The sequence below is a fragment of the Octodon degus genome, unplaced genomic scaffold, assembly GCF_000260255.1.
Source record: "Octodon degus isolate 3935 unplaced genomic scaffold, OctDeg1.0 scaffold00213, whole genome shotgun sequence".
Classification (NCBI taxonomy): Eukaryota; Metazoa; Chordata; class Mammalia; order Rodentia; family Octodontidae; genus Octodon; species Octodon degus.
Window position 1 is genome coordinate 229,691 of NW_004524789.1, and position 13,953 is coordinate 243,643.

Here is a 13,953-nt window from a genome sequence, read left to right on the forward strand (position 1 = left end):
TTTTTTTTCTCACCGAGCAAGACATTAGCAAAACAAGCAATGTTTGAATCTCACCCTCTGGCCAGGACTTATAGAGAAGGAAATGTTCTCTAATATGGCGTTGCCACCATCTACGTATTTGGCTGTGAGGTCTTTGACTGTCATTTGGCCTCCTGAGGGCCAGATGTCATCTTTCTTCACGTGTTGATTCTCAATGATCGTAACTTTCGAGAGCTGGTCATCCCCAGATGGCTTGACGGGTTTGGCAGGCCCACCTTCTTTTGGCATGTCGATAAACTTGAAGACTCGGCTCACTGATCGCATCTAAGATGAAAATAACACTATTTGAATTCGTTTAAGAACTGCAGACAATGCCATTATTAGTGTGATGGTCCCTAAAAATCACGACTTGTGAGTTGCACACTGTGCACCTCATTCAGTTATTTGTCAATGAACTAACAGGAAATAATTGAATATAATTAAAAGCTTAACTGAAGAGAACTAAGACTTATATACATGGGTACAGACCTATTTATTTTTGGGATCACCTAATTCTTAGTTACACAAGCCACACGTAAACAGCCCAACTATTCTTAAGAGAACAGATGATGTCAAAGGCAATTGTTTTCTACACGCAGCTCTATGCAATGTTATGCAACTGGTACATTATAATAAAATGCACCCGCCCTCCAACCCCTGGCCGAAGTCTTGCCTTTCTCTTGAACTACGGCAACAGCTACAACTATGTTACTAGCGACATACAGTCCTATATGCCAGCAGCGTGTAAGTGGATGTTCGCCGCTCAGTCGCTTGTAAGTTGCAGGGACCCCTTGCGCTGTCGCTGTGACCCAGAAAGAAACAGCAGCGGAGAGCGAGAAGAGAGACAGGGGACCAAAGGCTGCACCAGGTGGTGCTCCTCTCTCCCTTGAGTGAAGGAGAGGAGCTGCCCAAGAGCAGTAAAGCGTGTATTTATACCCTAGAGAGGTTACTAAGGGCAGCCACTGCACTCCGCGGTCAGTTCCCAGGCTGCACCGCACCTTCCAGAAATGCCTGCTCAGCGGCCTTAGGCCCGCGCACTCCCAGCGGCTCCCAGCGTTAAGTAACCGCACAAAACCCTGAAACATAAGCCATTAGCAAGTCGGCTGTGGTGGCAGACAACCGGAGGCTGAGGCAGGAGAGTCGGATGTTCAAGCTCAGCTGTGGCAAGTTAGTGACTTAGCAAAACCTGTCTCAAAATAAAAAGAGGAGCTGAAGGCCTTCACTGCAACTCAATTCCACATACTGAAAAATAAAAATTACTAAAAGCTTAGCCGAAGAGAACTAAGACTTATATACATGGGTGCAGACCTATTTATTTTGGGATCACCTAATTCTTAGTTACACAAGCCACTCGTAAACTGCCCGACTATTCTTAAGAGAAGAGATGATGTCAAAGGGCAATTGTTTTCTACTACGGGCAGCTCTGTGCAATGTTATGCAACTGGTAGGTTATAATAAAATGCATAGTTAAATTTTTTTTCTTTACTTTGTTTTCTGCTTTTTTTTTTTTTGAGACAGGGTCTTGCTATGCAGTTGAGGCCAGCCTTGAGCTCACTTTGTCACCCAGCCTGGTCTCGAACTCACAGCAATCTTCCTGCCTCTGCCTCCCCAGTGCTGAGATTACAGGTGTGCGCCACCACATCTGGCTAAATACTTTCATTTTAATGCAAGTTAGTTAAATATCTATTTTCAAATGTGAATTTGAAATTAAACTTTATCTGATTTATAGATTTCTATTCTTATATTAAATAAAATGTATCTTTAATGTACACAGCAAAAGCTCAAATATTTTAGAGTGTTTAGTTAAATTCAATAACAAAACACTTCTCTGAAAAATTATTATTTATTACAACTTAGAATATGATTTTTAAAACAGTCTGGCATATAATAGGAGTTTAACAGATATTGGAACAATTAATAAATGAACAAAAATATCAATGAGAAAATATAAAGAAAATAAATGACAGGAAAGAGGTTAAAGACTTTGAATTCTCTTAATTTCCATTTTTAAGTATTAACATCCTTGATCAACACTTCTATACTTCTCACCCAATAATAGCTTACAGGACAAAATTTTATTTATTTTTTTTTTAGTTTAAATAGGTTTTTTTTTTTTTTTTTTAGTTCAGGGTCTACACGGTCTCACTACATAGATCAGACTCATAGTGATCCTCCTGTTTTCAGCCTCCCAAGTGCTGGGTTTGCAGGCGTGTACCACCACACCCAGTCTCAATCTCTGTCTCAGCTCGCCCCGGGGGCAGGGCCGGAACGGCATGCCCGGGATCAAACCCCAGCCACTGCACTCTGGCCAGCCCTTTAAATAGTAATTACTGATGTTAACATTATTTGGTCAAGAACTTTAACTAGGGCTGGGGAGCCAGCTCAGCAATCGAAGTTCCTGCCTGGCAATCGCAAGGACCAGGATCCATCCCCTACACTGCACGCCGCACTGGCCCTGATCCGGGGGCACTGAGCCAGGCACGGAAGCACTTGCATATAGCTAAGTCTTAGACTTTTAGAGAAAATTCTTTGTGAATAACAAAAGGTAGACAGAGAAGCATTTCAGGCATTTGCTTCTATTATTTCTATTTTTTATTACTGAAAAGTGAAATTGGAAAAATTGTTCATCTTTAGTATGGGATGAAGCAGAGAGGTTAGCATACTGGCCCTTAACTGAATGCTGAAAGCTCATGTTAGCAATCCTAACTGTGATGTCTGCTCTCCCTGGTCAGGCCTGTGCTAGCTATGAACTTCTTTCTTTTTCCAAAGGATCCTATGTTTCTGTTTCCTTCACCTTGGAAATGTCTGCATTAATCAGTCAAGATGTAAAGGTGTCCTGTTAAATTAAACCCACTGTTAAGGGAAATTAAAAAGAATCCAAGATCATAACCCTCACAAGTAACCCTAGAGGAAGCAAAATAGACATAATTACAATTGTTCCTACATGTAATAATTTAAATTTTGAATTATGAATGACTTTAAAAGGTTGTTAAATCCTGATTCAGTTATTCTTGGTTAGTTTTGAATTAAGTCATTCTCTTGCACTTCACTGTCATTAACTCTCATAGAGAAACACTGGAAGATAAATCACAATTCTCATTACCCCTGAGATGGAACACAGAATCAGCTCAAATGTATTTACAACATCTTTTTGTATTTTTTCTTCATAAGAATAGCATCTCTCTCTTAAAATGATTTTGCAGGGCCAGCCAGATAGCTCTGAGGATTAAAGAACCCAGGCTCAGGGACCAGGGTTGGATCCCGGAGCACTGTACTGGCCCTGCCCCAGGGTGCGCTGAGATGGCTACTGAGACTGGGCATGGTAGCACACACCTGTAATCCCAGTGCTTGGGAGGCTGAAAGCAGGAAATGGGAGAATCACTACAAGTCCAATCTGGGCAGTGAGACCCTGCAGACCGTGTACTACATACATTAACAAAAAAAAAAAAAAAAAAAAAAGATTTTGAGAAATGCACAAAGGTTGCTAAACTTCATAAAATAATTAGGTGTGTATATCAATTCTGTGAAGAATTCCAAGTCTTTGCTAAGTATACCAAGGAAGATGCTGTATAATAATTCTTCACCTTTTAATATTATCAGTAAATATTTAAATATTGCAGTCTAAACTACTCAAAATTGTACTTTGAGTTGTTAGAAAATAAGGGTTCTCAAGACCGTTATTTTATCAGATTAGAAGGTAATAAACAATTTTTTAAATTTTCTCTTTTACTTAAGGACTTATGTTTGAGCACTGTAAGAGTCTCTCCACTAGTGAGACTCAGCACTGAGGTGAATACTGAACTTCTAATGCTAAAAGTACAAAATTCAAGTTAAAAAATGAAACTTGTCAACCGTTCATCTTTCTTAGTCTGGTTGTTCAAAGTGACCCCCAGACTTATTATCATAGTTCCCGCCAGCATGGTCAAACATCCCTGACCGAGTACATGCTATGTCTTCTCAGTGGGCGCCGATCCATGACATACGAGCAGACATTCACTCAGACCAATGAGTCAGAACGTTTTCTGACAGGAAGAACAAGTGGCCAGTGCAGACACCTGCACCACGGCTAGCTCTGCAGCCACTGCGATGCCAGTATTGAAGAGACAACGTGACCAGATGACGTTATGAATAACTAACCAATTCAAGTCCACACTTGCAGCTTGGACTTCTACCTCTAGTGCCTCTAGGAGGAGGAGAAAACACTTTAGAACCATTGTAGAGAATATCAATTCTGGTTTTTCATGTTTCAAAAATTGTTTTTCAAAACTTAAGTGAGACACTGACAGTTTAATCGTTTTAAGATGTTGGACACTGGCTTTTAAGCCTCAAAAGCCAATATCCATGCCAGATATACACGCCTTGGATATATATACCTCTAGCCTCAGCTGCTCAGCAGGCCAAGGCAGGACAGTTGCTTGAACCCATTAGTTTACATTAACTCTGAGCAACACAGTAAGACCTTATCTCTGAAAAAAAGCCACACTTAATGCATAGTATTTATAGTTATTCTTAGATATAGTTATTCTCCTCACTGTGCATTCTGACTCAAGAGAGGATACCGAAAATGAGGGTAACTAGAAGGTTTATATACCAGTTCTTCTAGAAACGAGTGCCTTCTTTACTATCCTACAGTTAAAACCTGGTTCTATCCTAAGTAGATGTGGAGGACTTTAAAACACGGAGCTAAGCCCAAGAAAAGGGAAAGAGGAAAGAAGAACGCCATAGAGAAATTTCAGTGCCTGACATGGGATGGGATGGAAGTGGACATGAATCCTTCATAAGCACTGATAATTTCATACATCTTCTGATTTCCATGTGTTTCCAGAGTCATGCCAAAGGGCCGCTAAACTGAATCTAAAGTGGGGAAGTGGAGTACAGAGTGTCAAACTCAGAGCCTTTGCACGGAGCTCCATTTGCAGCCCTATTACATTTTTACTGTGAGACCGTGTACTGCTAAGTTGCTACATTGCTCAAACAGGGCTGAAACTTGTGATCATTTTGCCACAGCCTCCCAGAGTGCTGGGACTACATGTGTGAGCTCTCGTGTCTGGTTCAAGTTTCATTTTTTGGCCTTTTGGGGACATGGACAAAGTGGAGAGAAAGCTCACAAAAGAGATCTCAAGGTTAGGACAAGAAGTAGACACAATCTACCTATACCTCACCAGCTAATCGGAGACAGTGTGCATGAACACCCACTGCGCCCTCTTGTCCACACTTTGGCACTCTGTAAACTCTACTCAGAACCTGCCACAATCTAGAGATTAGCTGAGGTGGTTACTTCTACTCCATGAAATGTGTGTTCTAATAGCAAATAAATTCAATAATAGCCACAGTGAAATCAAATTTCTTATGAATTTGATTTCATGATCAAAGATTTGTAGCTGCTACCACAAATTTATCCAGGCTTTGTGGAGCCTAAAGCTTAGATCACTTGGGAGATTTTCCTTCTGAAAAAGAACCCACACGAAATCTAAGAACAGGACCTCCAGAGGCACTCATGCAAGTAAGAGAACCTGAAGCCTACATCTCATGGGCTTGATGATAAACCCTATTACAGTCATGTGTTCAAAGCATTCCTTGTACTCACACAATGGAACAGTTAAGGCATTCCTCTCTACCTACTGCTTAGAACCATGCAGTCACCTAATGACTCCTTGTTGCCATGGATGCCTTCACTGTGCTGTGCCCTATGTAGCAGGCAGTGTCTGGGTGCTGAGAATGGCAGCACGGCGAGGACAGGACCACGTGGAGTCCAAGCTGTAATTTTACCCCCAGTATTCTTAGCCTAAAAACATACATTGCTCTTCAGATTAGAGGAAGCTTACACCATACCTGTTTTTGGTGTCATCTATTTATTTCTGTTGAGCCTTCTCACCTCACCAAATCTCTTTTAAGAACATGTACATTTTCATGTGATGTAGATGCAAAAACCACTGTGTCATTGCTCAGCCACCTAGCCCATGCTAGACGGACATTCAGAATTGGCAATGGTCAGGAGTGCTCTAGAACACTGGTGGCAAAACCTATGGCACATGTGTCATGCCAGACACACAGAGCCCTCTCTGTTGGATGTGAGCCGAGTCACCCTGACACTGCCCCAGCAGCTGAGCATGACACATGCAGGTTTCAGTGCAGGGCTGGCACGTTGCAGCATACCAGAGGGCTTGGGGTTGCAGTTTGGGCTCTAGATCTCTCCGAGGTTCCCCACCACTGCTCTGTGCCGACAGCTCCTTCACCTCGTACTGCTGCTGCCTGTGCAACCGGCAGCATTACCTGAGGAGCAGGGCACCACCCCACCCCACCCAATCCAAGGGTCCTGTCACTCCTTGGATGGGAAATCTCATCGTAATTACCACTATATGAGACAGTACCATCTTTCTTAGACTTTAAGAAGTAAAAGGTAGAGGCCAGGGAGATAGCTCAGTAGAATAAGCGCTTGCCTGGCAAGCACAAGGGCCTGAGTTCAACCCCTGGTTCTGCCAAAAAAAATAAATAAATAAAATAAAATAAAAAAAAGTAAAAGGTGGAGCAAGGCTCTGAAACATGGAACATACTCTTCCTTTGTGGAGTGAAAAATCTGAGTACGAAATTTTTATACATTTCTATAAAATTAGAATGTAGCTAAAAACAAAAAAGAGGTGAAATTTTTTGCTTGAAAATCATCTCTTGAATTCTTGCATTTATTATTTAATTATACTAGGATTCAAAAATTCTCCTGAATATTTTGAGAGGAAATTAATCCTTAAAACTGAATTTCTATAAGAATGCTTAAGGTTACTGGGGAGAATGAAGTCTTTTGAGAAGATGATGGTCTTAACAAAAAGATCCAGAGCCTCATCTCAACCTTCGTTTATAAGGTGTTTAAGTAAAAAGAAATTATTCCAAATTCTTCAAAGTTGACAAAGAGGGAAGAGAATGCCTCATAGCCTTTTATAAACCTGTACTTTGCCTCTCACAGAAATCTTTTCTGTATTTCTTCCATTATGTGGTTATTTAGGAGCCAGGATGTCAACATCACGGAACACCTAACCATACTGTGATTCGTCAAAAACCAAGGTAACAGAAGAATCCTATTATCTGCCTAAGATTTTCCTGCCAATGCTGAAGAGATTCCATAACTGCTCAGGAGACAATTGTAAGAAAAAAATACCATCATCTGGGGAACTGCACAATGTGAAGACATCCCACATTTTACAGGAGAAAATTTCAAACAATGAAGTACGTAAAAGGAGACTAAAGTGCTTTAGATCATAAATCCTTTCAGGTAGGTCCAAGTAACTTCTTTTCCACTCAGGAACACTGAGCTGACACTCAAGGCCAGAGTAATCCCAGTGGCGTCATCTTTAGGCCATGCACATACACTTAAAAGGTAACGGGCATCAAGAAATTCTCTGTCCAAGATACAGTCTTCAAATTCTGAGTCATCTTTCCTCTTCCATTGTTCATGCTCCTGGAGCACATTAAACTTCAGTGAAGTACCACACTGGTACACTTCACTGAATTTTATACTTGTATTTGTGGTATAAGTTAATAGCATAAATGACTTACTTAGACAACAAACTCCAACTCATTCGTTGATTGCTAAAGCTTGCTTTCAATATGAATTCTCTGGTTACTCCACCTTGTGGTAAATGACATCTTCTAACTATCAGAGACATGCGTATTACATGAGAAAGAAGACCTGCTGCTGTAGAGAGAAAAGGTATACCTCAAGAAAACACAGGCCTTTCAAATATGGCAATGCCAGTTTTAATAACGACATGGTAGTGGGTGTGGCAACAAAGAAAGATTAATAATTTACCCTTCTATGTAAAAGACCCGACAGCACTTACTGAATCCACTATTCACACTAGAACTTGTTTTACTCTATCATGTGTTATCATCTTTAATGGTATGTGACAAACTGTCCATAAGTACTTGAATAAAATTGTGTCTGCGTTTCCATTAAAAGAGTTTCAAAGGAGATCTCAAGAAGAGAAGCCTATACAGAAGAAACCAAAGATTCTATCATGCTTTCACTATTTTAATGATTTTTTTCTCTAAGCATCTTAATTTTCAGATATTGTAGCTTCCCAATGCTAAGGACCATCTTTTCCATGTCTTGGGCATATTTAGGCACATATCATTGGCACAGGAACAACACGGCTTGTTGGTGGTCCTTCGATTCAAACGTAAATTATATCCAATAGGTGAGGAGTGCGCAGAACTAGGGCCCGGGACTCCATCCTGCCACATCCATCTCTCTACCTATGGTCTACGGCTGCTGTGCCCTGCAGACTGAGCTGAGCAGCCACCTACTAGACAGGGGACTTTGTAGTTCACAAGGGTCTTAGAGCTCGCCTTATACCTCTGCAAATATTTCCTACAGCACACTTAACAGAAAAAGCTTGCCGACCTTCCTGCCATAACTCATAGCAAGATGAATTTAGAGAGCATCTCAGCCAGTGCTCCACAGGCCTGGAAAATATGTTAGAATCACTGAAAATACAAACACTATGCCTAGTCCTTCTGCTCCCCCTAAAAGAACAGATTTCATTGATCTTAGTAAACCTAGTAAAATCTTAATTTTTATAAAGACTCTTTGTATGCCTCCAGGTTGAGAATTTGTGATCTAATCCATTCTTTCATTTATACAAATGAGGTATGTAGGCCCAGGAAGTTCAAGTTACTAGCAGAAATCTGATGAATTTTCAGAACTCTCCTAACATTTTTTTCATACTCCAGCAATGTCTGGAGTCTCATGTACTAATTCAAGACCCTAGAAAATCAAGCAGTGTTTTATTTCTCTTTCTTGATGCCAGTAACACATCTCACCACACAGAGTTCTTGGACGAGCTCTGATAAGCACAGCGATGGGTAACTTAACTGGGGGGTTTCTGCATTCAGAGACAGGGGCAAGGATGTGATTTTTATAAAGGATCTGAGGTGATGCTTGCCTATATCCTAATCAAGCACTGAAGTCTTCCAAGCAAAAACAGTATAGAAGAGAGACAATCTCAGAGCTGGCAGACACTAAATTCCTAACCAAACGGATTCATTTTACAGATGAGAAAAACGAGGCCCTGAGTGGCGGTGGCTAGAACATGGCTAAAGCCACACAACTTCTCTGGCAAGGCCAGGATGGAACAGCAGGCTTTTCTCACCACAGCCCCTCCAACAATGGAAAGAGAGTAGCTGGCTGGAAAGAGCTGGAGGGCTAGAGAGGAAACCGGGACTCCTAGGAGCACAAAGACAGAGACAGGACCAAGAGACCATAAAAGGAGGCAAAAGAAAACAAAAGAAATAAATCCTTTTACATTCTTATAATAGAAACCGCTTTCAGAGCAAGAGCAACAAGCATGAGGAGCTATGAAAAAAGAGCCAGATTTCCCTTTTCTCCTTCCAGCAGGTTTCATGTTGGTCACTGTACAATCAGTCACTTGATCTTTCCTGGAACCCAAAATAAACACAGGCAATGAAAGGACAAAGGAAAAACAGAGGAGTTTCTATTGACAGAAAACTCTTCTCAGATTACATCAACCATGCAAAAACATTCTGGAGCCTCATTAACTGGGAACTAAATGTGCACCGCTGAGGTTCCCTGTCCTTCCCACTCATCCCAGTGGCTGCTTCTTGCTGTATGAGAAGCAGAGGGCTACTGGCAATTGAGACAGTCATCTACTGCTTCACTTAGAAAATAAGGAAGCAAGACACTGCTCACTTGCTGAGGCTACTTGTGTTCACTCTGTGGTAGACAGTCCTGAAGAGACATTAATTGTCAAGCGCTTCATTCAAGGACAGTAACCAGGAGTTCTCAGCAATTTGTTAGTCACAAGATTGCTTGATATTCTTAATCCTGAAACATCACCATTGGCACCCTCTCTGGCCCTTGTTTCATTTATTTATTTATTTATTTATTTATTTATTTATTTATTTAACTTTCCAGACAAAATAGTAGGGAGGGTAGAAGCTGTGTCTCGTTCCAATGGTCTCTTGAGATCCTAAGTCTACTTTGAGGAGACACTATATAGGAATTTATGTCCTAGAATGTCAGGTTTGCTAGAAGATACTTTATTACTTTGTTTTATGAATATGGAGGTGTCAAATAGTAGTTGGATACATATTTTAGAGATCAGGAGAGAGGTCTACAACAAAAATAGGAACTTATGATTCAACAAGAGGCTGTTTCTAAAGTATATGGTCATATGACGACAGCCAAAAAGAGTGCAATCTAGCTGATGTTTAAAAACCCAGAAGAGGGAGGAACCAGCAAAGAGGACTAAAGAGCCACAAGCAGCCTGCAAATGAGGTGGAAGTAGCACCAGCATTGGTCCAAGGATAAATCCTGCAAGGCTACTGGCTTTGGCAAGATGTTGGTTATGAGTCACATGGGTGATGGAAATGAAATTCAAAAGCAAGCTGTGGGAGGAATGGGAGAAGGAAATGGAGAGAGGCTCTCTTAAGAAGCTTTGCTTTAAATGGGAAAAACAAGTGGGATGGAAGCTGGGAGAATGTCTTTATGCGAGTGAAAAAGTCTGGGGACAGCTCTGTCCTACTGCCCTGTACAGCAGCAAGGACACAGGGCAGAAGGGGATATGTGAATACAGGTGTGCGAGGTGCATCTGGTTGGGTAAGTGAGAGAATTCTCTGTGGTGGAAACGATTGATGTATCTATGGGGCAGGCAGCCCACACTACTGGTTGAAAGTGCTGAAGATGGTGCACTCAATAGCAAACAAAAAGATGGGAAAGAGCTATTCTGGGGAATAAAAGAAGGAACTTAGCACGGCGACATAATAAAAGGGTTGCTGGAAATTCGAAGGCTGGTATTTGAGATGCATGATCATAAATACAAAGTAACTTGAGAGGTCAGTGAAGAGTTATCATACAAATATTATTTTGACTAGTTGAAAGCCAAAGAAATCTGGGCACCTGGGTATAAGTAACAGGTGAGAGGGGAGAGAAAATTCACACTGCACAGGGAGAGGTGCTGCACACCGTCGTCCCAGCTGCCCAGGAGCCTGAAGCAGAAGAATTACCAGTTTGAGCTCAGCCTGGGAATTTAGCAACACTGTCTCAAAGTAAAAAAATAATGCAGTTGCTTTACAACTTTAGTAATTATGCAGATAAAGGCAGTGTGATGGGAACTAATAACTAGATAAATGCCCACACCGGCTAGGAAAGGCCACTTGAGCTGTTTGGCCAGGAAACCAAAATTCGTATAATCACACTGATAGTCAAACAAAAGAACATGACTTTAAAAAATGAAATCAAATGCAAATATTGATACTTTTCACAGACTGTATCATAACACAATGGGTCCTTGCTAAGGTCCTTTATAACATGAGATGAAAGATAGAACGTCCAAGCACATGCCACAAAGCCCAGGACGCCCAAGTGAAAAGCTAGAGAAGAGAAAACACCTTATGGGAATGTTCATGGAGTCGAACATGCAGAAAATAAACTTACTGATAGGGGTCTTCACATCAATGTGTGGTGACTACTATGTAAAGCAAGAAAATTAATACAGTAAAGAGAAATAAAGTGTGATATTTTAGGTGAATAAACAGGTGACATACAAAAGTATTTTTAAATGTAAAATCAAAGTCATAGAAGTTGAACAGAGTTAATAACTAACTTTTCTTTTGTGGTGCCCCTCCTGCCTCAGCCTCCCCAGCACTGGGATTACAGGTGTGCGCCACCATGCCTCAGCCTCCCCAGCACTGGGATTACAGGTGTGTGCCACCATGCCTGGTTTCTGTGGTCGGCATAGCACAGGGTCAGCCCAGCACATGGTACCAGGCATTGAATCAGGGTCCTTGTGCTTGTTATTTTTCAACAGAAACATTTGTACATGTTTACAGGAATCAATTCCAAAAGCAAACTGAAATAGAAGGAAATGAAGAAAAAAAGAAAGAAAATCTAGTAAGATAGAAAGTTAAAGGAAAAGAAACAAACTTTACAAGTCATGCTAACATTAAATTACATTTCAGTGAGTTATTACGCTTCAGTCAAATATGAAGACATAGGGACATACATATTAAAAGGCTTTTCCCTTGGAGATATTTTTATATTGCTTTCTGTTGTAATAGGAATTGATTACACAAGTTGTATTAAGAGAATGCATATGGTTTGTGACCTGTCTTAAAGAAAGGAGAAAAAAAATTAAGCAAAAAGTGAAATGAAAGTGTTATATAATCAGTTTTTACTTGGGTTTCTATGCCTTCCAGAACTGCAAGAATGGATGAGTGGTTTTCAGCATAGAACGCAAAAAGCATAAAAGAAGTTGATGATAAAGTACCCAGGTTAACTGTACAGCCTGGTAGAAAATTAGGCATTTTATTTTTAAACTTAAAATGGAAAATTACACCCAGATTCCTTTCACCATTCACTCTGATTGTCATGGGATTTGCTCCTGACACAATGTTAGCACATAAACATCATCTTAGGCTCTGCATTGTAGGGAACACAAACAAGAGAAGCAACAAAATCAAACTATGCTCTATGTACACACTAATAAAGTACACAAATGTGTGGTACCACGAAGAGAAAGGAGAGAAGGAAAACATAAAGAATAAAAAAGAAGCTATGGAAGAGACTGTGTAGATGTCAAAAATAAGAAAAGAATACTATGATACATGTCATGGTACAGAATTTGAAAACCCAAGACAGGGAAGAAATTTTTAAGCAAGATACCAAATATATAAACCATAAAGGAAAACATTAATAGAATTATCTTCATTAAACTTAAAAGGTTCTTTTTATCAAAAATAACTGTAAGCCACTGTCTTAAGGAGTATGTCTAAAACATGTAAAATTAAAAATGGATAGAATTAATTATTTTCTTCAAATCAATTAAGAAGAAAAACCCAAGTCAGTTCATTTGAAAACTGAGCCAGGATATAAATGGAAGAGAACTTAAACGGCCAACGAGTGAAGTGATGCTGCCCATCTTCTCAGTGATCACTTCATGTCCATCATGTTGACAAAACTAACATCTGATAGAAAAAAGAAACTCTTGCTGAAGGCATAAAGCTATGAGCATCCTTATGCTTTCTTGGTGGGCATATATTGGTCCAAGAGACTGAGAGCAATTTGGTACCAGTTGGTAAACTTGTGCATAAATGCTGTCACCTGCAATTCTAGGTATCTGAGCTAAAAGAGTATCCTTCAAAGGAGACAGGTGCAAGAATGCTCACTGGGGGCCGGGGAGATGGCTCAGTGGAATAAGCACGTCTTGGCAAGTGCAAGGGCCTGAGTTCAATCCCTGGTTCCACCAAAATAAAATAAAGAATGCTCACTGTAGCACGTGACCTTTGCAGACTCTGTGTGGTGGACGAACGAGATACGGGCTTGATGAGATAGATGCAGAGATCTTTGATTTATTTGTAACATTTCACTTCTTACGCTAGTATTGGCTATGTAGTTACTCCTTACATTGTTCCTGTATTTTCTGGCTTAGCTACAGTTTTTCGTATATTAAAGAGTAATGCTGCCTTACCAAGCTATCCACATCAATGCTGGAGTTCACCGCCCACTGCAACGTACTCATGATGTTCATCGCTAGAGTGAGAATAATGCCCACTGAGCCTTCCCCTTCACCTATACGTGGAAAGAACACAGGGACAAAGCTCATGTTACTTCTGTGAACTACTTTATTACTTCCTCTATGAGGCTATTACATTAAACTTACAGTTCAATTTCGCATTGAATCCATCTGTTTTCTATCTCAGTTCATCACAGGATCAATAATGCTAGCAAGCAAGCAACCAGTATTTCAAATCAGAGAGTCACTGAATATTAAGAAAGAGTTATCTTTTTAAAAACATGTTTGGTGCCACTGAGCCTGGGATGTAGCTCAGCGGCACAAGCGCCTGCCTGGCAAACAGAAGGCCCTGAGTTCAATTCCTGGTAACCAAAAATGAAAAATAAAAAAAAAATAAAAATATATTTTAGGA

General features: G+C 40.5%; 1 protein-coding gene across 2 annotated transcripts in view; it reads right to left on the bottom strand.

Annotated features, from left to right (window-relative positions):
* The window catches only part of Cftr (cystic fibrosis transmembrane conductance regulator), a 182,797-nt gene that overhangs the window by 37,410 nt on the left and 131,434 nt on the right, over positions 1-13,953 (bottom strand). For both annotated transcript variants that reach the window (XR_002818877.1, XM_004644850.2), the window contains exons 21-22: positions 13,497-13,597; positions 55-303 (exon numbers count right to left, since the gene is read on the bottom strand). Coding sequence is in view for 1 of the 2 variants with exons in the window: in XM_004644850.2 (XP_004644907.1) it covers positions 55-303; positions 13,497-13,597 (350 nt within the window). In the remaining variant the exon portion in view is untranslated. The remainder of the gene's footprint in view (positions 1-54; positions 304-13,496; positions 13,598-13,953) is intronic.